This window comes from Alternaria incomplexa, assembly GCF_024043165.1.
Source record: "Alternaria incomplexa strain BMP 0042 chromosome Unknown scaffold_3, whole genome shotgun sequence".
NCBI classification, from domain to species: Eukaryota; Fungi; Ascomycota; class Dothideomycetes; order Pleosporales; family Pleosporaceae; genus Alternaria; species Alternaria incomplexa.
Window position 1 is genome coordinate 144,019 of NW_026249852.1, and position 21,951 is coordinate 165,969.

A 21,951-nucleotide genomic window follows, 5' to 3' on the forward strand; every position below is an offset into this window, starting at 1 on the left:
GCAATTTTCGGCTGTTGCTATTCATTCCTCCACATGGCTCCGGCGCTAACCCACCCTCCTACATCCATGCCTCCACCTAAGTACCCCAAAAAGGCACACCCTCTACCACATAATCCCCTTCCACTCAAACGTGCCATCAATATTCCGCCACTTCTCCTCCACAATCGCACTCTTCCACCCCATCATGATAGCCAACAGCCTACAGCTCGTACTACTGACCGTGCATACCACTGTGTCCGCCTTGCCCAGTACGCTCAAATCCAGCAAATAAGCGCGCCCAACCAGTTCGCGCAGTTTCATAGCGCCATCAGGCACATCGACGCTTTCGTCGTTGACCTTCTTCATGTCCTCCGCGTTGCCCACGGGCTGGCCCAGAGAGAAGAAGACGTCGCGGTAGAATCCGCCTTCCCAGCCCGTAATCTCGTCGATCCACGTGTTCTTCTTGGGCTGCGATTGTGCGGCTTCGAGAGCGGCTTTGGTGGCGAGCACGATGCGGTCTTGGGCTCGGATGCTGTTGGGACCTAGTTCGGGAGAGTCGTAGACCAGTGGGTCGTCCGAGGCTAGTATCATCTTGGAAGTTGTGTGGCGGGGGACGAGAGGGTCGGTGGAGGAGGAAAAGGGGGAGGAGAGCAGGCTGCGCTGGGCTTTCTTCTTGAGACCGCCCTCTACCATGTCAATGTAGAGGTCGCGCGCTGTGTCCACGTAGCGCGCTAGTGGGATGTAGTCTTTCTGGTATTGGTATTCCATGGGGTGCTTGTCGCCGTGTCGGACGTGCATGGCGATGCTGAGGCCGCCTTCGCTCTTGACTTCGCCGTACATTTCTAGTGCCCGTTGCAGGACGTAGGTCTCGTCGTCTGAGCGAAGTCTGAAGAGTGCTTCGTAGCCAGTCCTAGCCAGGCCGAAGATCTTTGACTGCCGTTGGACGCGCATCTTTGTTGCGTCTTCCCACTCGTCTGTGAAAGAGTGGCCGAATGTGGACTTGAGCGTCGCCCCACTGACGACGATGTGGCGGGCGGTGTGCGGGCATGGTACGATGTGGGATGGAGGAGGCGGGAGGCAGTTCGCAGAGGGCGGAGGCTGGAAGTAAGACGAGTATTTGCCATAGGGCCTGGGAGTGTCAGTGTCGAGTAGCAGCGGTACACGAACGAACATACCAACGCGTGTCATCGATGAAGAAGGCGCGCTTCTCAGCTTTGGCCAGACCGTACGACATCCACATGCGCATCAGCGTGTTGCCAAAGCCTGCATCCTCCGTCTCCATAGCATAGGTCAAGGTCCTGTCACAGACCTTGAGTCCCGCTGTAGAGATGCCATCCTTGATAGCCTCGTCTTCCACAAAGCCCTTTGGCCTTCCTGCAGCCTTGGATGGTGGCAACAAGCCTTGTTGTTCCGCTTCTTGGACGTCGATGTAATACTGATCCTGCTGGTAATAGTTCAGCATCCTCTTCGCGAACCCGGACGAAGCATGCGCCTCCTGCCTCAGACCCTTTGAGACTTCCATGGACTGGTGGCAGATGTCGCGGTACTGTGCCGGTCGGAGCGGGAACTCATAGTCGGACGGTATCGACACGGTCCACCTCATCTTTCCCTTCGCATCCTGGAGGGCGAGAGCAACTGGCTCGTGGGGCAACTGACTGCCACCAACCATCTCCCATTCTTCCTCGTTGCCATCCTCGTAAGCAGCCGCTCCTTGTGAGTGTGCGTATATCTGCCTCAGCACAATCCACAGTAGAAATGCTACTCCACAGCACCCTATGAGTATCCGCTTTACCAATCTTGAATGACTCGGCTGGGTCGTCTTCTTGCCATGTTTCGGTAGCAGGCTCGGAAGGCTTGGACTCGGCGGCGGGGATCTCGCAAGCAGACCACGTCTCGAAGGGACCGTGGGAGAGAGGAACGCACTCGAGGTGGCAGACTGGGGCGGGGGGCTTAGTTGTGAGTAGTGAGCTGTCGACTGTATGGACAGATTCGGATTCCGTCTAACATGCATCTTGGACAGCTTCTTCGCAGCCTGGTTGAGCATGTCGGTTGCCGTAGACCTGCTGGATTCAGAGGACGGTGTAAGATATCGGCCAAGTCGGGCGGCCTCCTGCAGTGTATGGTACCACTGTGATGACGAAGCTGTAATGCTAGTATATGCAGTCGGTAGACGTCACTGACCCTGCAGCGAACGCTCCAACAAGCAAGTAAAGATGTGAGTAGTCAAAAGAGGGGACGTAGGCACCGCCTATCAAACAAAGCAAACAAGCCGGTAGGGGTAAAAAACTACAAGAATGTAACTCGGTCTCTTCGTTTCCTCAAGATGCGAATCAACGGAGAGGGAGAAGCAGACGTTCAAGAAGCCGTTCAAGAAGGCATTCAAAAGGGTGGCAACCTAAGGTGTCTGGACGAAGGCCCCTCCTGGCGCAGGTCGAGTTTCACAACCAGAAACAATCCGACGTCCGAGCAGGATCCCGCAACGAAATGATCTCCATCCAGGAGCGTCCGAGTCCTTAGCAGGAGAAGGGTCAGCAAGCGATCCAAGGGCACCGAAGCGACGATTCAAGATGCGCGGCAGACACCAAGATAGGATCAAAGGTAAGATTGCGGGAGATGGCACTTGCTGGATCCAGGAAGGTTGCAGTGTAAATGCGGAAGGCGCAGGAGGGTGGCTCGATTTGTCGCATGTGCGCGGGCCACGTCGTTGTTTCAGAATGGCCTTTTAGTGCAACGTTGTTGACGCACTGGTGCTTGTTAGGACGACCCGTCTCCGGCGCCAAACGCCTTCGATGCTAGGGTCGAGTAGCCAAAACCACATGACAGTGACACCACTGGTCGCTTACACCAGTAGCGGCCTGGGACTTGGGCATGTTGACTGGTTCGTTTACTGCGAGTTTGAAATAGACAGTGTGTAGTCAGATGGTGTGAGGTGTATTAAAGGAAGTCTGTCATGCGCATGCAAGTAAGACGATCTCGGGAGCTCGGGATCGGAGGCACAGCACGTCAGTACTCGGGCTCCTGTGAGATGCAGCTGGTAAGACGGCACGGGGTCTGAATGCAAAGCACACTTTCCATCGAGAGGGTGTGGAAGCTACTCTCCATGGCTCCATATCGTATTGCAGGCAAGAAAGATGCGCGAAAGCTATGTAAAGGGGGTATCAGATCGAAAGTCCCTCGGCACAGGAAGATGAAGAAAGAAAAGTAGTAGTGTACAATCCTCCGGGGCGCATCGCAATGAGTAAACAAGCAGAAAGCCGCCCCTGCATAGCATGCGTACGTGTCCCGTACGCTACATCCGATTTTCCAGTCCATTCCTGGGCCATGATTACTCCGTTGCCAATAAACGCCTGTCGCTAATGTGTTCCTCGCAGTTGAGGATGTTGCTGAATGAGAAGAAAAGTTGCAAGTACTGTGCCCCGCGCCGCTCGTGCCGACATCTCATCTCATCTCATCTCATCTCATCCTCATTACCGTACTTCGTTTCATCTCGATCGAGCTGATTCATCGGTTCGCCTGGGCAAAATCATGGTCCCTCGGTGACGGGCCTGAGACTGCTTCGCCTTGCAGTCTTCTCGACGCGGCCGGTTATCATCTCGTCGAGCATACGCGTCATCTCCTCGATGTTCTTGGTTGAGCCATTGGAAGCTGGTGGAGGCAGGAATGGCGCTTTCACGCTGAGCGCGGGCGATGTGGGACCCTTGGGCAGAAGACTGACTCCACTGCCGTCGCTGCCGCTGCGTTGGTAGCCCGAAGTACGCCGGCTGCCGGGCGACTCGCTGCCCATCTCGTGTGCGTTGTCGTTCTTCTTGCGAGCCGACGTGAGGGCGCCAATCATGCGCTCCTTGTCTTCCAGCTGCGCTCGCAAGTTGACTATCTCGTTGTCTCTCTCGGCAAGCGCCGCAATCATGCCGCCCTCCTCGCTGTTTGTGAGTTTGTGCGACAAGGACATGGAAACTCGAGAATGGCTGGAGCGCCGGGCATGCAAAAGGCGCTTCTCAAGGGTCGCGATGTAACGGTTCTTATCCGCAAGGTCAGCCTGCAGGGCTTGGATCTGCACGGTCTGACTCGCAATGCCGTCTCCGTTCTCCCCGACCGAGTCGTCTTCCTCGGAGCCGTCCATGTGGAGATGTGGCGTGCTCTGTCTTTTGCCTGGGACTTCGAGGGTGGCGTGGCTTGCCGAGGAGCGTATGGAGCTGGGGCGCATGTCGTGGTGGTGATTGCTCATGACGGAACCGCGCTGGAAGCTCATTGACGAGAAGGACCGACCGTTGTTCACGCCGAGCGATTTGGAGCTCAAGATCAGCCTGTTCAGATGCTCAATCCGCTCCTTCAGGGCAGTCCGGGCGAGCTGCATTTCAAGCATCTGCTCCTCATGGCGCTGCTTGTCTTCCAACTCGCGCGCCTTCTCTTCCTCTTTGTCCTTTTTCAGCTCGTCGTCTTCTTCTTCCTTGGGCTCCTTGTTCTTGCCTTCTGCCAGCTGCTTTTTCAGATCCTCAATCTCCAGGCGGTAGCGATCCAGAAGTGCTCGGCTGCCGGCATCCCCAGCAGCGCCCATGGACTCGTCGGCCTTCTTGGCGTGGCTGACGATGTTGTTCTTGGCTCGAGAAGCGAACTTGAGCGTGTTCAGCGTCTCGCCCGTGTGGCTGTTGACAGCAGCGGGACTCCCACTGGCTCCGATCTGGATAGTGCAGAGGATGCTGACGAGCGAGTTTCCGGACAGGGCGGGCTGGAGAAGTCGGGTGAGCTTGCTGTCTCGGTACGGCAGGTGCTTGTCGCCCTTTCCTTTGTCCTTTTCCGACTTGTCCTTGTCCGAAGCCAAGCGGCCAATGACTGTGCCCAAGGTGAGCAGGCTCTTGTTGATGTGGGAGCCCTCTGTCCTCCGCTCCTTGTTGTCCGCCGCCTTTTCAGAGCCAGCCAGATCGATCAGACTGAGCGTCGAAACACGGACGCCGCCCGGGACAATGGCTGAGCGCTTGTCGCCGTTCATTGCAGGGCCAGGAGCGCGTTCCCTGCTCTCGACGACGATCTGGACGACAGCGTGACTCCGGGAACTGCGCGCGTTGAACTGCGTACCCGCCACCTTTCGCGAATTGTCACCCCGGGCGATGACCCTCAGGAGCTGGGTCGGGCTCTGCACAATCTCTTCCTTGAGCGGCGACGCATAGACGCCACGCTTGCTGTCCTCGCGCAGCTTGATCTCTTCCACGGGCCCGGTCTGGCCGTTGATGCCCACGACGGGCCCCGCCAGCAGATCGATAATCTTCTCATTGTAGATCTCGATGTAGCTGACCCTCAGGAGGAACTCCCGCTGGGGCGTCTCCCGGATGTAGGAGAATATGTCGGTGATGGCCAGGGGTATGACGCCGGGGTTCGTCGCAGTTCCTTGCATGGAGAAGGTCTTGCCGGTTCCCGTCATGCCATAGGCAAAGACGGTGCCGTGATACCCCTCCATGACCCTCCGGACGAGTCGCTTGGCTGCAGCATCGTACACGCGCGCGTTGTTGTCTTGGGTATCGAATACGTTGTCTAGGTCAGGCCAAATTAGCTCCGGTGCAGCGAGCCTCGCCGTGTGCAAGCATACCGTAAATGTAGTCTCCGCCCTCCTTGCCCTTGTAGGCGATCAGGGCCTGCTTGTTGTTGACTTGCCACTCGACATCGTGTTTGGGTTCCTTGGCGCCGGCATCGGGGCGGACGCGGACGCTGACAATGACATTGCCTTTGCCGTCCTTGTGTGCCTTGGCGTCGGCGCGTCCGTCGTCCCCGTCTTCGAATGTGGTTGCGCTGGTGGCGTAGGAGCCCTGCGGCGAAGAGGTGCGGCTCTGGGGCGGCGAGGGGAGGCTGAGATGGGCCGTCTCGACGGTGACGGAGTCGGCGCTGCCGTTGAGCAGGCTCGGGGGCGACAGGGGCGACTTGGGGAGCAGGCCTCGCGCGCCGCCCATGTTGGAGCTCCGCGGCTTCTTCAGACTGTTGCTCCGGGCGGGCGCTGGGCCCTTGGATATCGAGGACAGCCTCCGGTCGACCGTGTCTCCGCCGGGCGTGGAGCTGGTGGAAAGCGGACTGGTGGGATTGGAGCGTCCGCCGTGCCTGGGCGGCTGGGGAAAGGAGCCGATGCTGACCGTCTTGCGCAGCGACTTGCCCACGGGCAGCGAGCCGGCAGCGCCAGCGTCGGGCGGGAACGAGGGCACCGAGGGAGACGTCAGATGCTTCGACGTCGGGCGGTAGGGCAGCGACGACGACGACACAGCGCGTGTGCTGGCGGCGCCGGGGAGCAGCGAGCTGCGCGTCGTCGGACCGACGTGGGAGCTCCGCGACTTGGGGACGGGCAGCGAGGGCAAGGGACCGGTGGGCGGAGCGATCGAGGGCCGCGACGGGCGAGGCAGCGAGTTGGCGGACATGGTGATGGGGTGGCGCGTCTGTACGAGTGCTGCGGCGGGCGGCAGAGGTGCTGGCGCTGCAGTCGTGGGCCCGACAGGCTTTGTTTTTGCAGGTGGCCTATGCCGCTGTGCACATGTCCGGCGTGGCCCTCCAGCAACGCGACGGGGCCTCGCAAGGTAGGCGGGGACGAGTGCGTCGCGGACAGGCAGGGCCCTGGGCGCGGGAAGCAAGCGCAAAGGCAGTGCAGCGGAGACGGGTCGTCGCAGTCGAGGCGGGGACGTCGTGGGCGCGTCCGAGGGGGCAGCGTCTCTCAGCGTCGCTCAGAGTGAGGTCGGCCGGCAGTGTGTTGGCGTGGTGGGGAAAAAGGAGCGGTGATGAGATGGATGGCAGGATCCCCTGGGACTCGGGGCAGGTGCAGGTGCTGGTGCAGGGGCCCGACGAAGGAACGACCGACCGATGAAAGCGCCGTGCCAGTACAAGCAGAACGGGCGGGCGGCGTGGCTGTTCGCGCGAACGCACCAAAGACGCAGGGCCCTGTGTACCTGGGAAAAGGGGTTCACTAATGTCGGCACCCACAGCAGCTGCCATCTGCAGACCCTGGCCCGGCTGCCTCTACTCTCTGTGCGCATGCTGTTCTGTCGGCATCTCGCAGCGCCTCTGGTAGCGACGTTTCTGTGACGCTATACAAAGACCTGATGGCGATCCCTGCTGATCCGCCCGTCTACATACAGAACCATCCGCAGTCTCCGCCTCACTGCACCAAACCCCAATGTCGCCGCGTCCTCTCCAGCCAGAGACTAACGCGCTGGTGCTGCGGGAGCGCGCCACATTGCACGTGCTGCCGCGTTTGCCTTCCGAGCCACCACTACTCCTACCAACGACTGCCGGCCCAACAAACACCAATGACCCGCCGGCGTCGGGAAGCCTCGCTTGAATGGCCTCGTGATCAAGCATGCTCCAGCATGGTGACCAACCAGGGACCAACCCACCGGTATCGCGGGGACCTTGTTATCCACTGCTCCCCTTCGGAGCATTGTCCATGCCGGCACTCGAGTCTCCTTACTCGTGAAACAACACAACCGCCAGAGGTGCCACTCCAAGGCCACTGCATCGGGTACTGCCGAGCATGTCACTGGCCATGGTGCCGTCTGCCAAGCGAGTGATACGCTCAAAGCGCACCCCATCCGAAGACACTCTGCCCGAATTTTGTAATGGCCAGATATTGCAATCCCCACAGGCCAAGATCGATAGTCAGCTCCAGTGCACCACAGAGCGCTACGCGTGAGAGCTGGGTGCCAATGTTCCGCCAGCCCACACCCTCACCGAGACCCAACCCACCCACAATGCGGTACGACCCTGCATGCCCTTCTTGCCTGGCTACAAAATGTGAGGCAATCGCTCGCAAAGTGGCCATCCTCAATGGGAGCATGACAAGGCCGACAAGCTGGGCTCTGACCATTGCACTGATCATCTGCGCCGGCTCACACGAGAGTTGCGTGACGCGGTGGTAACCATGACCGTCCATTGAGCGGGCTCGGTTCCTTGACCCGGCAGCTGCGTCGTCTTGCAACGGATCCGAGCCTTCTGCGACTTGCGTGTGCGTGGAAAGTATCCTAGGCGGGAGACGGACTTCCATCTCTACGATTCCTTCCCTCGACGTTATGCGTATCCGGGGACCGTTCTCGTTCTGCTCCGATTGTGTCGGCGACCCTGGCGGGGTGGTAGATCGCACCAGGTCCTCAAATGCATCGATCGGAACGGCAATGACATCTGCATCGAGCGGCTCTGCGGAAGGGTGATCTGTCGAGTGCAGGACGGGGAGATTGAGTGGGGTAGCGCCGGTAACCTGAGTGCCACCAACTTGTAGCGTCTGGATCTCGCTCGAGGCGATTGCGGGTGCAAGCTCCATTGCCCGCTTTCTTTGTGCGCTCAGAGGGGACACCGGTCGGGCCCACCCAAGCAATGCGAGCAGGCTGTGAACGGCGTCCCGAATCAGGGGCGGTGACTCCCGTCGCAGCCCGAGAACAGCCAAGGCCCGGTCTTTTCCACTGGCGTCCCGGCTGGGAATGTCGGGCTCGTCAGGACGGATCATGGCCGTCTCGACAGCTTCGTAGACGCAGGCGTAGACCCAGCGCTCGATGGAGTGCTCAGCACACAGGAGGATGGCGGGCGAGGTCAAGATTGCACCGATGCAGTCCGCCATGGACTCAGACGCCTTGCAGTGCGCAGAGAAAGGCAGCAGAGGCGACGAGTCTGAGAGAGGATTGAGGGACCGCCAGGCTGGCAGCAGTGGGCGGGCGGGCACTAGTCCAAGGCGTTGCAACGCAGCGTGGTAGAAGAAGGGATAGCACAGCATCTCGAGGCCCAGGCGAAGGCTAGACTTGAGGGCTCTCCTGGCGTGGCGGAAGAAGTTGCGTGTCCTTGCGGTTGCGCGTGTGGCATAGAGCAAGCGCTCGACAGGCTGATAGACAAAGGTGCTGTAGACAATGGCTTGGATGTGCATGGTCGCAAACACGCGCGCGGCAAAGCCGGCATAGACAATGGGGGCGCCAGAGAGGGCACGCTCAGCGGCCGCGATTTGGACAAAGGTGAGGGCATGGGGATAGTGGAACGTCTGCGCCGGTTAGTGGATCCACGAGCGGGCGGCGGCAGGAACGTGCCAGAATCCTCTCCCTGAGAGTGCCTATCCACCAGGTGCACAGGTTCTCGGTGAGCGTGGTCGCCAGTGCAATGGCATTCCCAACGGTGTCCTCGGCTTCCAGCAGCTCGAGGCGGTCGTGGCTGGCGCGCGGGAAGGCTCCCGCCGGGGCGTGTCGCCGCTCGACGACGCCGACCGAGGCCAGCACATCGTTCTGGGCGCCTCGCAGCTTCTTGCCGTACTGGTGGGAGCGCGGGTTGATGGGGCTGCCGCGCTCGTCGTAGAGCTGGACGTAGCTGTTGGCGGTCGCTTCGTGGTAGCGCGGCGGGACGTCAGCCTGCGCCGACTCGAGCTGGACGTACGCGGCCGACTGCGATGCGGCCTGCGTGGGCGCAAAGGCCGAGCGCCCCTAGCACCGTGTTAGCCAGCATGTGCGCGCGGCGCTGGCGGGGTCCGTACAAAGGCCATCTTGTCCAGGTAGGCTTGGCGGCCCATGGTGGTGGTGGTGGTGGTGGCACGGTGGGTGTGCGGGAGACGCGCCGCCAGACGTCAGCGCGCGGTAGGGCCGCCTTATCGATAAACTTTTTTCCTGCGCCCTCAGCTCGCCCAGCACACGCTTCCCGCTGCCGCTGCCTCTGCCTCTGCCTCTGCACCACACGGCCCATCATGTCGGCGCAACGAGCTGCCGTCAAGACCACGTACAGCGTCGCTCGCACCCTGCAGCCCATCTACGCGGGCGGCAGCCTGGCCCTCAGCGAAGACGGGCGCGTCTTGGCCGCCAGCTTGGGCGAGGATGTCCTTCTGTCCGACCTCACCAACGGCCAGGAGCTGGCAAGGGTCGACGGCGACGGCGAGGCCATCACGGCCCTGGTGCTGACGCCAGCTGCATCCCACCTCGTCGTCTGCTCGCGGTCGCTGTCGATGCGCTTCTTCGCCCTCCACCCCCCGGCCACGGACGACGACACCATCGAGCTCGAGCTTCTGCGCACACTGCGGCCCCACACATCGCCCGTAGTCACCCTGGCCACAGACCGCAGCGGCACGCTGGTTGCAACCGGAGGCGCAGACGGCGTCGTCAAGATCTGGGACATTGTCGGCGGCTACACGACGCACGCTTTCCACGGCCACGGCGGCGTCGTCTCGGCGCTGCACTTCTTCGAGGTAGAGGTGGCGGAGCGCCCAGACGCCCCCGACAACAACAGGAAGAGGAAGAGGAAGTCGCGCCCAGAAGCTGCCGAGCTGGAGCACGCCCAGGGCGAGAGCCAGATGCAGTTCCGCCTGGCCTCTGGTGCCGAAGACGGCCGGATACGCATCTGGGACCTGCACAAGCGCAAGAGCGCCGCCGTGCTCGACTCGCACGTCTCCGTCGTGCGCTCGCTACAGTACTCGCCGCACGAAAAGGCCCTCGTGTCTGCCAGCCGAGACAAGACGCTGATTGTCTGGGACTCGCACACGTGGAAGGCGCAGCGCACCATTGCTGCTCTCGAAGGCATCGAGAGCGCAGGCTTCCTCCCCGACGGCAACACGCTGTATTCGGGTGGAGAGAACGGCCGACTGCGCCTCTGGTCCGCGTCCAGCGGCAGAGAGCTCACCCGAGAGCAAGCGCCTGGAACCGAGACGGACGAGATTGTCAACATTCTCTACTATCCTTCGTTACCCTACTTGGTCTCGGTCCATGCCGACCAAGTGCTCAACTTCTACACCCTCAGACCAGCCGAGTCGCTCGGCGTGCAGGACACCATCGACCCGCTCCCCATATTCCGCCGCGTCTCGGGAACGCACGACGAGGTCATCGACATTGCCTACGTTGGCAGAGACAAGTCGCTACTGGCGCTCAACACCAACTCGGAAGACATCCGCATCATCACGTTGAACGAGTCTGACGGAGACGATGCAACCCAGGGCAGATATTTCGGTGCGGATGTCGGCTTGCTCAAAGGACATGAGGACATCGTCATCTGTCTGGACGTAGACTGGTCAGGCCACTGGCTTGCTACAGGTGCCAAAGACAATACGGCACGGTTATGGCGAATCGATCCCGCGAACGAATCCTACACTTGCGCCGCAGTCCTCACTGGCCACGCCGAGTCGCTCGGCGCGATTGCATTGCCGCATACAATACCTCAGGAATCGTCAGCCGCCTTTACCGACCCCCTCTCGCATCCTCCCGCATACGTCGTGACCGGATCGCAAGACAGGACCGTCAAGCGGTGGGATACTACCAAAGAGATGAAGGGCAAACTGCGAGCCAAATACACCCGCAAAGCACACGACAGAGACATCAACGCCATCGACATCGACCCCTCTGGCAGTCTCTTCGCATCCGCATCGCAGGATCGCACCGTCAAGATTTATTCCGCCGCAGAGGGAGAGGCCATCGGTGTCCTTCGGGGCCACAAACGCGGCGTATGGTCGGTCAAGTTCGCACCCAAGGCGTCGCAGGCGCCAAACTCGGGAAACAAGGGCCTGATCGCAACAGGCAGCGGCGACAAAACCGTCAAGATATGGAGCCTAGCAGACTACAGCTGTTTGCTCACCCTGGAAGGCCACTCCAACAGTGTTTTGAAGCTGTCGTGGTTGCCCTACCGGCCCGTCGATGCACGAGACAAGCGCGGTCCGCAAGTAGCCTCTGCAGCTGGTGATGGGCTTGTCAAGATTTGGGACTCACTCTCGGGCGAGGCCATGACCACACTCGATAACCACACCGACCGTGTCTGGGCGCTCGCCGCACATCCAACAACAGGCGCCTTGGTTTCTGGTGGTGGAGACAGTGTCATCACGTTCTGGGAGGATACAACAAGCTCCACGCTGGAAGCTGCGACGACTGCAGAGACAGAACGCGTCGAACTCGATCAGAAACTACAAAACTACACGTATGCCGGCAACTACCGCGAAGCCATCGTACTCGCCCTCCAAATGGACCAGCCAGCCCGCCTCTTCTCCCTCTTCAAGTCGGTAGTAGAGACTGAGCACCCAGATGCAGACAGCCTTTCAGGTCTCCATACCGTTGACGAAGTACTCGCCTCTTTGGCAGACGAGCAGCTGTACAAACTGCTCATCCGCCTCCGTGACTGGAACAGCAACGTCCGCACCGCGCCGATCGCTCAAAAAATCCTATGGACTGTGGTCAAGTCCTACCCTGCTTCTCGGCTAGCCAGTCTGAGGCCGCAGGGGAAAGTAGGGGCGAAGGGCAGTTTGAAGGACGTGCTGGATGCTATCAAGGTGTACTCTGAGAGACACTACAAGCGGGTAGAGGAGTTGGTAGACGAGAGCTACTTGCTGGACTTTACTCTAAAGGAAATGGATGAAGTAGCTGGGGAGGTAAAGGCCATTACGAATGGCACATCGCAGCTGGAGAGAGACATTGTAATGGTTGATTGAAGGCACTCCGAGGAGATCCTGTTCAGTGATGAGTTCAAGGCGAGTAGCTGTGTTATAGGCGCAGGGTAGATACCAAAGTTTGTCATTATCGAACTACGTGTGCGGCTGTTGCACTTGCTTTGCGTGACACCGAAGATGATGGTCGCCAGCGCATCCTCCAGCCCTCAGCCGCAGGGAATATTCGGCGTAAAGCAACAGCTCCTCGGATCTTGCATATTCTTTGACAGTGACCAGCATCTCTTGGAGCTGCCAAATCGGTGTAAGTAGATGACGGCCTGCGAATAGATGGATCGCCGTCTGTGCCTCGGTTATTCTGACCGGCTATGAGATCACCGGTCCCGACTCCTCACCCAGCACCTACATACATAGGGCATGGTGCCAGGAACAAAGTCGCACCCCCTGTCTTATCCCCACAACAGCTCCCACAGACTCGCTCTCTAAAGAAAGCCGGTCATGTCTCAGCCGAAGATTACATTCTACGTGGACATTGTGAGCCCGTTTGCCTACATTGCTTTCCACGTCCTCAAGGTGAGTTTGTCTGGGTGGTGGTATAGGTTGAAGCACGTTTGAGACGTAGAGGTGTAATGCGGTACTAATCGAAGCGTTTGTGCAGAATTCAAATGCCTTCAAACAGGTCGAGGTGCAATATGTGCCGATCCTGCTTGGGGGTTTGATGAAGGTCTGTGGGAACACACCGCCGCTGAAGATCAAGAGTATGTCAAGTTTTATTCTCAGACTTGCCACTGTCTACCCTGACCTCTAACATCATACAGACAAAGACAAGTGGATCAATACGGAGCGCCAGCGCTTGTCGAAACAGTTCAACGTGCCTATCCTGCAAGATGCTCCGCCTGGCTTCCCTGTCAGCACATTGCCCATTCAGCGCGCCCTGGTATCTCTCTCGCTCTCTCACCCACAAAAACTTGAACGCGCAATAGAGCTCTGCTACGAAAATTTCTGGGCGCACTGGAACGACCCGACTAAGCCGGAGAATCTGCAGGCTATCCTTGGGACTGTTTTGGGCAGTGACGAAGAGGCGCAAAAGGTGATCGCGAGGACGAAGACCGATGAGGTGAAGCAGGCTCTGGGCGGAAACACTACCAAGGCGTTTGAAGACGGCGCCTTTGGGCTGCCATGGTTTGTCGGTAAGCGCAGAATTGGTGCTCTGTCGGATAATTGGAAAGTGTTTGTTGACCATGTGCGACAGCTACCAACGCGAGAGGAGAGACTGAGGGGTACTGGGGCGTCGATCACATGGGTCAGCTATGTGACCATTTGGGTCTGGAGAGGCCGTCTAGTAAGGAATGGCGCTCATTGCTGTAAGAAAAGGTTTACCATCGGCCGACACGACCACGCATACAGTCCCGGATTATGTATTCCACGACGAATTCCAGCCGAGCACAGCTACTGTCTCCCATTGACTATGCTAGCTGTAACGAGATGCTCGTGACAATTTCAGAGCTGACAGGGGCTATGGTATTGGGTATTCGCGCTCCTTTCACTTTAGACTGCTGAACTTGCTATCTCTAGGCCACCACCTGGTAACATCAGGGTTGACACAGCAACGAAATCTCAGTGGGCCATAATTACGCCTTCCTGGCTTGGCCCTGCGCAATGTACGAGTGTGAGTCCTCCGCTTGAGCGCGAGTTGTCGTTGAAGTTTCGTCCTCTACTCGTCATTCATCCTATGTCAGAAAGCACAGGTCTCCATGTGATTTTTCCTCTGGTGCACTTGCAAGTCTGCCCCCCAAGCTTTATCTGCCGCCATCAGTCCTCCTCCCCGTCTTTACTGTCGCCTGTATTCAGTTCCTCGGCTGCAGATCCAGTCTACTAAAGAAATGGATTACTACCGACAAAATGAACTCCCCGAGACGGTCAAGCGTTACAAGACCTACACCGACCAATTCCAAGCGTGGTTGCTCCAGACAGCCTTCCAACGTGGCGTGGAGATTGCAAATGTGGTTGCAGACCAGGCTAAGAAGAAAAAGAACAAGAAGGGCTACAGAATACCGCTACAGAAACAGGAGCAGCTCGTCAACGCCATAGCCGCTACGAGCATTCCGCTCGCGGACACCAGTGGTATCGACGACCTGGGAGACGCTATCCGGTCAAGGAAGGAGGTAACGCAATATCACAAACACAATAACACGGCGGACCTGGGTCATGAATACTTCAATGGCAGCTTAGAAGCGCTCATGGCGGTGCTGAAGGATCTTGTCCCCGGTATCAATAAGGCTCGAAACGGCAAGACTGACACGCCTACCCTTGTCTTCATCCAGTTTCCCGCCGAGTCCAACAAAAGCCAAGACGAACAGGACGATTTACTTAAGAAGATGCGGAAGCGGGACCAGGTTGACATGGATGATGGCAGCCAGCAGCAGCAGCCTCTGACTTCCAAGACGAAGACGAAGGCGCCGATACCAGAGGAGAATCTGCTGACTGCAGAGGAAGAACAGTTGCGCCGTGACTTTCTTGTACTCTGCTTCCTCTACAAGTTCAACCGCATACGGGATGTCATCTACGAGGTGTGGGTCGCTTACCGTGAGGGCCATGTCAATGCGATGACCGCAGCGCTAGTGACCGACCTCGCCCAGGGTAAGTGTCTCTGTACAAATTGCATGTGAAGTAGACACTGACTTTGTACACCTGCGTTTAGATCATTTGCACCAGAACGTCAAGGCACTGATGGAGGAGCTCGATTTGCTACCAGGAGACCTGGCCATACTCATCCGTCAGCTTTTCGATAAGATCAAAGCAGCTCCCAACACTGGAGCACAGAACGCAGCAACACCGCTCACTGAAAAGGCACTGCGTCACCTGTTTTGTCTGGATGATGCTGCCGTCTTGATCAAGAGCTACGTCACGAATAAGCGCCCGATGAAGGACAGTATTGGCAACGACATCCAGGAGCACCCTCTCATGATATTCTTGAGGTTCTTCGACGTTATTCGCAAGGGCAACCTCAAGCTTCCAAAGTGGGATCACTTTACCGCAGAGATGCTGTTGCATCAGAGTACATCACAAGACTACCTACCCTTCGGCCTTGCCATTGTTCTCGACATCCAAGAGGCAGTGCGCGACGACTGTCGTCGGATGCTACGCGACCTCACCGAGCACGGCTTAGACATCGCCAGATGTATCCGTTGTCATGTCGACTACGAAGACCGCATGTGGGCCAAGGGAACAAAGCCTGACTACATGTGCAAAGAAGAGATCAAGTTCAGTACCCTCCTGTTGAAGCCTCTAGACAGGCTGTTGGACTGGCTGCAAGATGTTCTGAATTCGCGAGAAGTGCCGATGGCTGCTAGCGTCTTCATCACCGTTCATTCGACGCTCGCGGGACTTTCAATGTGGCACTACAACCAGATCTACCACCATACTACCATTGCCAAGATACAGTGGTTCATCAATGGCCTCGCTCACCTCTACAACGCCGCCTGCCAAATTGGCGGTCTGAACATCCAGTGGCCAGACCTCGACTATCTGATCAAGATGCATGGGTAAGATTTTCAGCGTATGAACTACATGTGAGACACGCACTGATTCTGTGCTCAACGCTTAGGTCAAGAGCTTTGTTTCACGGCGATCCACCAACCCACCCTAACGACTTCCTCAATCGCTATCTCCTCTCGGGTAGCACCAGTAGCCGCGCTATGGCCACGGACTTCCGCCACACTTCCAGGTACCTCCCTCGGGTGCCGAAACAAGTTGGTGTGAAACGCGGTTTACGGAGTGATTTGCCATTGGAGGCTAAGATTTCCGATTACTATGGCCCGAACCCGGACAATAACCGTTGGCTGAGGCGTCATGCAGTCTTCAACCATCTCTACCGACGGAAAGAGGCTGTTGGAGGCGCATCAGACGATGACTGTAAACAGGCTAGGCGGATCTCAGAGGACTTGCGAGACACGTTTGCCGATCTAGCAACCAAGATCACGCCCTCGAAGCCAAGGCGAAAAGGCAAGGACAAGGCCAGGGTACGCAAACCCGATTTCGACAAGCAGGACGAGACACACGCCAACCTGCTAGGTACCATGAGGTCAGAACTGCAGGAGAACGAAGTACACAGTAACTTTGACTTCCTCTCCTTCTATCGTCGCGCCTTCGGCCTCGTTCTACGCCTTCGCGAGGAAGTTCTCATGAGCGACGATGTACGGCGCTCCCGGGCTGAAGACATCAATGCAAATCCCGAGCCCCACAATTTCCAACTGATAACAGATCTCTTCCGCGATCTTCGAATTGAGCCCAAGACTAAGAAAGAAGAAGAGGCCGAAGCTAAAGAGGGTGCTGGACAGCAGCTCTCAGCCAAAGTCGTACCGTTGAGGCAGATTCGACGTGTCGCTGAGATGATGCATGACTTGACCCTTGCCAAGGGCGATGTGGAGTTGAGGCGCGCCAAGTTACGGGTCAAGGGGGATTGGGAGAGTCTCAAGGCTTCGTATGCTGCTGAAGAAGCTGAGAAAGAGGCTTCTGGTGTCGAAGAGAGCGTTCCACAGGCAGAATCCGAAGACGAAGTGGTGACTGAGGTTTCCGATGCTTTAGATGGCCTTGCGCCTCCGCTGAGCATCGTCAACGGCACCAAGCGCACGTTCGAGGCAGATCGAGACTCAGAAGATGGTGGGACGTATACGCTGGGGTCTCAGGTCTTGGGACAAAAGCATACACAGTGCGACACGAAAAACTGGTCAGACGAGCCTGATAGTCTAGAAGTCCTTGATGTCGCTATCGATACCCAGGATATGGAGGCCCTGTCACGCTTCGAGGACAAGAGAAATGACATCAGGCGCAAATTCGAAGCGGGCGTTGACTCCGCGAACCGCCCAGTTCACTTGCTCAACTCAGGCGGTTGGAACGGCGCATGTGTAGAAGTCGCTGCGGACGAACACATCCCCACTTCCATTGCGCCCGAAGCAGACCAGCGCCATTCCTTGGGCGCGCAAATCAGTCAGGTCATGGGCACTGCTGCCGCAATCTCACTCGCAGCACCCATCAACGATGACAACAAACACAGCGGCACAAGATCTATAGGGTGCGTTTCATTAGCTACGGCGACCAGGAACAAGCCAAAAGGGATATACCACCGCATCACATATTCCAGCACTACGTCTCGCAAATCCCGTATCACGGCCATCTTTCCTTCGTCATCGTCTAGGAACACCAAGCTTCTAGCGCTAATCCCGCCGCGAAAGGGCTCATTCCACCGTCTCTCTGGTACCGCTAGGAAGCATTGCATCGCCTTTCACTGCTACACGCGATGCGCTATGGCTCGTGCCCTACATGGCCAGCAGACTCGTCTGCAACGACGAATGGCGATTGCCGTTGCGGAGCTGAGGAAGAAGGTCAGGAGGGATTCGGCCGGTAAGTTTTGACGGTATGAAGTGCATTTGAGACATATACTGACTTCGTACCTCCACCTCTGCAGAGTTGGAAAGAGTCTGGTCGAGCGTTAGGGATATGGAAATTGGCAGGGTTTGGGAGACGGAGAGTGATGTGAGTTTGGACTGAGGGGGAAGGAGAGTGCTTGGTAAAGAGGGATCCACAAAAAACGAGTTGCGGTCGCGTAAATTCGTACTTTTGAGTAAGCATAGCATAGCAGTGCGATGTGATGCCAGCTAGGACGTCCAGACAATGGCACAAATTCTTTTCACAAACGGTCTATAAACACATTTCTAACGGCCGTTACGCTTTTAGTAACTCCCCATCAGCCCGGTTTCTTTTACAGTCTGACCCACATCACGCCATACTCATCCCTCGAACATCTTCGTAGTACTAACGTTAATCCGACTCCACGCCTTCCCTGTCCTCAACGCCTCTAGAAACTTCGCAGGCCAATAGATATGATACAAAACGAAAAAGGGCAGAGGGTCTTCGAACAAATACGTCCCATCCTTCCAACCGACAACATGACTCCAAAATGTCGCCAAGTCATTGAAAGCAGCCTGGAAGGTCGCGACGCCGAAAAGTAAATCAAGAAGCGGCAGGACAACAAAAGACACCAAGTCATGGCCGATCCAGTAATAGCTGTATGTCGGGGAGCGAGGGAAAACAGGACCAATCTTGTGTTTCGATGACAAGGGGTTAGGGCTGTTGAAAATGGAGAGGTAAGCTTCTGCCATTTCGGGAGTTTGCTCAAAGAGCACGACGGCCGTGTGGGCGCGTGGATTGGATTCAATAGGGTAGAACTTGGCGGCTGCGCCTTTATCGTCGTTCTCGACTAGGAAGTCGAAGCTTAGGTGGCCGGTGAAGCTTTCGCCGCCGTCCTTGCATACGCGCTCGGTAAAGCCAAGCATCTTCTTGCTGAGGGGCGACGAGGCAGGCAGCGGCTCGTAGTGCATGAGGAGTTCTAGGCTGGGACAGCTGGTGAAGGCTTTTACTTTTCCACGGATGACGAGGGCGTGCGTACAGTATTCGCTTCCTTTGATGAATTGCTGGAGCTGGAACGGGTTCTCTTTGGAGATGTTGAGCGAGTGGATGTATTGGGCTGTGGCGTCTGGGGTATTGAATGGCAGCAGCGTCATCATGTTGTTCCTGGCCTTGTCGTCCACACCGATGGGTTTCATGATGAACTGTCTTCTTGGTATCGTTCTTCCTGATTTCGTTGGCGTTCTGTGCAGCTCACCCATGAGCACATCGAGCGCTTCATGTGGGTTGGTGCAGCGGTGCGATTCCGGGATTGGGAGACCAAGCGACTCGATGTAGTCGATGAACTTGTCCTTTTCATGGAACTTTTCGACAACGTCTTCCCGGAACTGGATGGCTTCGAAATGGCGGCCTTGTTCTCTTGCTTGCTTCTCTGCTAGGCGGACGACTTGACCATCTTCTACGGCTGCGACAACGCTGGAGCAACTGATCCATAGGTCCACTTTCTCGCGTTGGATGATCGAGAGAATGGAGTCAATGTATGGCTCTGCATCGTCGCCACTCGGTGTGTCCAGACAGTAGTACTTCGCAATAGCGCTGGAGAAGCGACCTGGCGATAAAGAAGAGATGTCGGCGCCAACGATGCGATGCGGTGTATGCTGCGACAGATTGCGCGCAATCGTCAGACCTTTGGTCATGGACACTCCAGTGACGAGGATAGTTTTCCGTCTTCGTGCCGCCGCCACATGCTGCTTATCCTCGGTCGAAAAGGTTGCGTTGTGCTGCCCATGGAGTCGCGACACTGCAAGACCAAGCAACACCAGCGCTGCCGACACAGGCGCGCAAACAGCGCTCAGAGCCAGTAGAAGCACATTCTTCCACACATGGCTATAGTAAAACGGCACCACGGCATCCTTCTTTCCCTCTGCCATGTCTTCGCCGTTGCTGTTGATGGAAGAGAGGTGCTCGTGACCTCGGCACTTGTTCTCGCACAGTCTTCACCGTTCAGACGTTTCCCAACACACCACCAACGGCGTTACCTTATCAAAAAAAAGGACCGAGAGAGGTCTCAACTATGCCCTCGCAAAAGCCTGCAAGCTGCGCTGCACTGCAATGCGGGCTGCAAGTAAGTAGAAATTAGCGGTGCAGACGGACGGCTCGTAGTCACGCAATGCGTTCATGCATAGGCGAGGTGATTGATGTGCGTGCGGCTACGTTCGCCCAGACAAAGCTGTTGGCCTGAGAAGGCTGGCTTTGCTCGCTAGTCTAGACGTCATCGTTACTTCACTCATGTACGACATTGTGGAACCCTAGACTCCATCCTGTCTGCGATCTGGTCGTAGTAGATCCTGTTTGCGATCTGGCCGCGATCGGCGGATGGGGGTTGAGGGGTTTGGGCGGCGGATGCAGGGCTCATGGTTATTTCCTCGACCGCGACGTGTCATGCCGTGGTCACAACATCACCACAGTCTGTCAATGTCGGCCTCGCAGAGATGCTTCGCAGAATTTATGAAACTATAGATTCATCTGTTTATGCCGTTTGTTTTTGCAAGCATTGAGGCATTGCTGGCACCTGTAGCTGGTAGCAGCCGGGTACCGTCGCCGCGCCGAGGCGCTCAGGACCCACCAGCACTGAAACTCGCGATTCATAAGATTACAACGCGTCATGTACCAAGTTATGATGCCTTCTTCTAGCCAACGCATCGTGTGATTTCGATGCCGTCCTGTGCTCGTCAGTAAATGCGCGTGAGAGACGGCCGGCGCTCCAACTCACAGGTACGCCCGTTGGCTCGTAGCTGTTTACCAGCTTGCTCTCGTACTTGAGATTCGGGTTGCCTTTGCTCTCGCTGAACTTGGCCTTGCCGTATCTCTTCTCGTACATCTTGACGTTCGTCTCAGCAATGCCGCTGAGGTTTGTCTGACCACCCTCTCCAGCCTCCTTGACCTTCTCCTCAACGCTCGACCTGACATACTTCAAGTACGGCGGATTTCCGGGCTTGATGACATTGTCTGCTGCCAGCACGGAGCCTTTTGTGACCAGGCCAAGCTCCTCGCAGAGCTTCAGGTCTGTTGTGTAGGCAGGCTTGTAGTGGTCCAGGAACATAAGATCGACTTGCTTCAGTTGGCCCGATGCTGCCAGCCGCGCAATGCCTTCGTCGCTTGAGCCCACAATTACCTTTACAAGGTCGGTGAGGCCTGCAAGGTCGACCAAAGACATGATGACAGCCGCAAAGGCGGGATCGCGCTCGAAGCTGAAGTATCGCTCGCCGCCTGCTTTTCGTACAGCATCTGCGAAAAGAATGCATGAATAGCCTACGTAGCCGCCGAGCTCGACCTACGTGCTGTTAGGGATGTAATTCGAGTGCAGGGACATTCATACCATGGTTTTTGGCTTTACTTCCGCGATCAAGTCCGTGACAATGCGGCCCTTGTCCTCTCCCACATTCATGAGATACTTCTTTGTGCGTCCATACTCGTCAATGGCTGCCAGAACATGTTCTGGTGATCCTCGTATCTTCTCGATGTTGGGATGTGAATAGACGAAGTGCAGGAGCTCGATTTCGCGCCCATCGTCGAAAAACGCACCCTCCTCCTCTTGCGCTGCATATGCTTTGCTTTGATCAAAGCTGCCCATTGTTGCTGTTGTTCAATGGCAATCTGAAATTGTGCGGACAGTCGTAAGCTCGACGCGTCCGAGCTACCACAGTTGCCCCTCAACGCGTCCGGTCTAGTGCGGGGCTGTGATCAGTAATGACGAAATACATGCAGGAACATGTATGAGTGGCGCTTAGTCCATTCGACTGCTTTAGCACCCAATCTGCCTCCGTGGAGGCGTCTAGATGTCACTCCTTATGTTAGCACATTAGCAATTGACATCGCGCAAATTGCTTTTCCTGCAAAACCCCATTATTGAGGGTGGGATGCCAATGTAGGTGTGACGCCGTATCCTGCCTTTTCCATGCCACACTCCCGTGTACGCGTCAAAGCGCCCTTGGCACCGGTTGAGGCGAGTTCGCACTATGCCATGCGGATACGCGACGCTCATGTGGGGCGGTTCATTGGTGCATACACGGTCCTGTATAGTGTTGACGTTGAGTTGGGTGTGGCTGTCGTCAACGATCTAGAGCTCGCTGTGTCCGCTAACCGACTACGGAGCCACAAGGACTTGCCATGACAACGTACGCTTACCTCTACCAGGCAATATACCTCAACGATCC

The 21,951-nt window shown here is 57.0% G+C and overlaps 8 protein-coding genes across 8 annotated transcripts; 3 read left to right on the forward strand and 5 right to left on the reverse strand.

Annotated features, from left to right (window-relative positions):
• Nucleotides 1-102: 102 nt before the first annotated feature.
• On the reverse strand, nucleotides 103-2,849 carry J4E90_002414 (uncharacterized protein; the record flags this gene model as incomplete). Its single annotated transcript, XM_051431994.1, has 3 exons — nucleotides 103-1,108; nucleotides 1,155-2,107; nucleotides 2,823-2,849. The coding sequence occupies 3 exons, from the start codon at nucleotides 2,847-2,849 to the stop codon at nucleotides 103-105; spliced, it is 1,986 nt and encodes a 661-aa protein (XP_051293416.1).
• A 653-nt stretch (nucleotides 2,850-3,502) lies between these two features.
• On the reverse strand, nucleotides 3,503-6,374 carry J4E90_002415 (uncharacterized protein; the record flags this gene model as incomplete). The annotated part of the gene is made up of 2 exons (XM_051431995.1): nucleotides 3,503-5,505; nucleotides 5,561-6,374. The coding sequence occupies 2 exons, from the start codon at nucleotides 6,372-6,374 to the stop codon at nucleotides 3,503-3,505; spliced, it is 2,817 nt and encodes a 938-aa protein (XP_051293417.1).
• A 1,148-nt stretch (nucleotides 6,375-7,522) lies between these two features.
• J4E90_002416 (uncharacterized protein) lies at nucleotides 7,523-9,487 on the reverse strand (the record flags this gene model as incomplete). Its single annotated transcript, XM_051431996.1, has 3 exons — nucleotides 7,523-8,968; nucleotides 8,991-9,401; nucleotides 9,452-9,487. The coding sequence occupies 3 exons, from the start codon at nucleotides 9,485-9,487 to the stop codon at nucleotides 7,523-7,525; spliced, it is 1,893 nt and encodes a 630-aa protein (XP_051293418.1).
• A 171-nt stretch (nucleotides 9,488-9,658) lies between these two features.
• Nucleotides 9,659-12,373, forward strand: J4E90_002417 (uncharacterized protein; the record flags this gene model as incomplete). Its single annotated transcript, XM_051431997.1, has 1 exon — nucleotides 9,659-12,373. One exon carries the CDS (start codon nucleotides 9,659-9,661, stop codon nucleotides 12,371-12,373), a length of 2,715 nt encoding a protein of 904 aa, XP_051293419.1.
• Nucleotides 12,374-12,826: 453 nt separating this feature from the next.
• J4E90_002418 (uncharacterized protein) lies at nucleotides 12,827-15,877 on the forward strand (the record flags this gene model as incomplete). The annotated part of the gene is made up of 5 exons (XM_051431998.1): nucleotides 12,827-12,901; nucleotides 12,987-13,086; nucleotides 13,147-13,518; nucleotides 14,180-14,968; nucleotides 15,030-15,877. The coding sequence occupies 5 exons, from the start codon at nucleotides 12,827-12,829 to the stop codon at nucleotides 15,875-15,877; spliced, it is 2,184 nt and encodes a 727-aa protein (XP_051293420.1).
• A 149-nt stretch (nucleotides 15,878-16,026) lies between these two features.
• Nucleotides 16,027-17,742, forward strand: J4E90_002419 (uncharacterized protein; the record flags this gene model as incomplete). Its single annotated transcript, XM_051431999.1, has 1 exon — nucleotides 16,027-17,742. The coding sequence occupies one exon, from the start codon at nucleotides 16,027-16,029 to the stop codon at nucleotides 17,740-17,742; it is 1,716 nt and encodes a 571-aa protein (XP_051293421.1).
• Nucleotides 17,743-18,117: 375 nt separating this feature from the next.
• J4E90_002420 (uncharacterized protein) lies at nucleotides 18,118-19,665 on the reverse strand (the record flags this gene model as incomplete). The annotated part of the gene is made up of 1 exon (XM_051432000.1): nucleotides 18,118-19,665. The coding sequence occupies one exon, from the start codon at nucleotides 19,663-19,665 to the stop codon at nucleotides 18,118-18,120; it is 1,548 nt and encodes a 515-aa protein (XP_051293422.1).
• Nucleotides 19,666-20,424: 759 nt separating this feature from the next.
• Nucleotides 20,425-21,368, reverse strand: J4E90_002421 (uncharacterized protein; the record flags this gene model as incomplete). The annotated part of the gene is made up of 3 exons (XM_051432001.1): nucleotides 20,425-20,457; nucleotides 20,508-21,068; nucleotides 21,114-21,368. The coding sequence occupies 3 exons, from the start codon at nucleotides 21,366-21,368 to the stop codon at nucleotides 20,425-20,427; spliced, it is 849 nt and encodes a 282-aa protein (XP_051293423.1).
• Nucleotides 21,369-21,951: the final 583 nt, after the last annotated feature.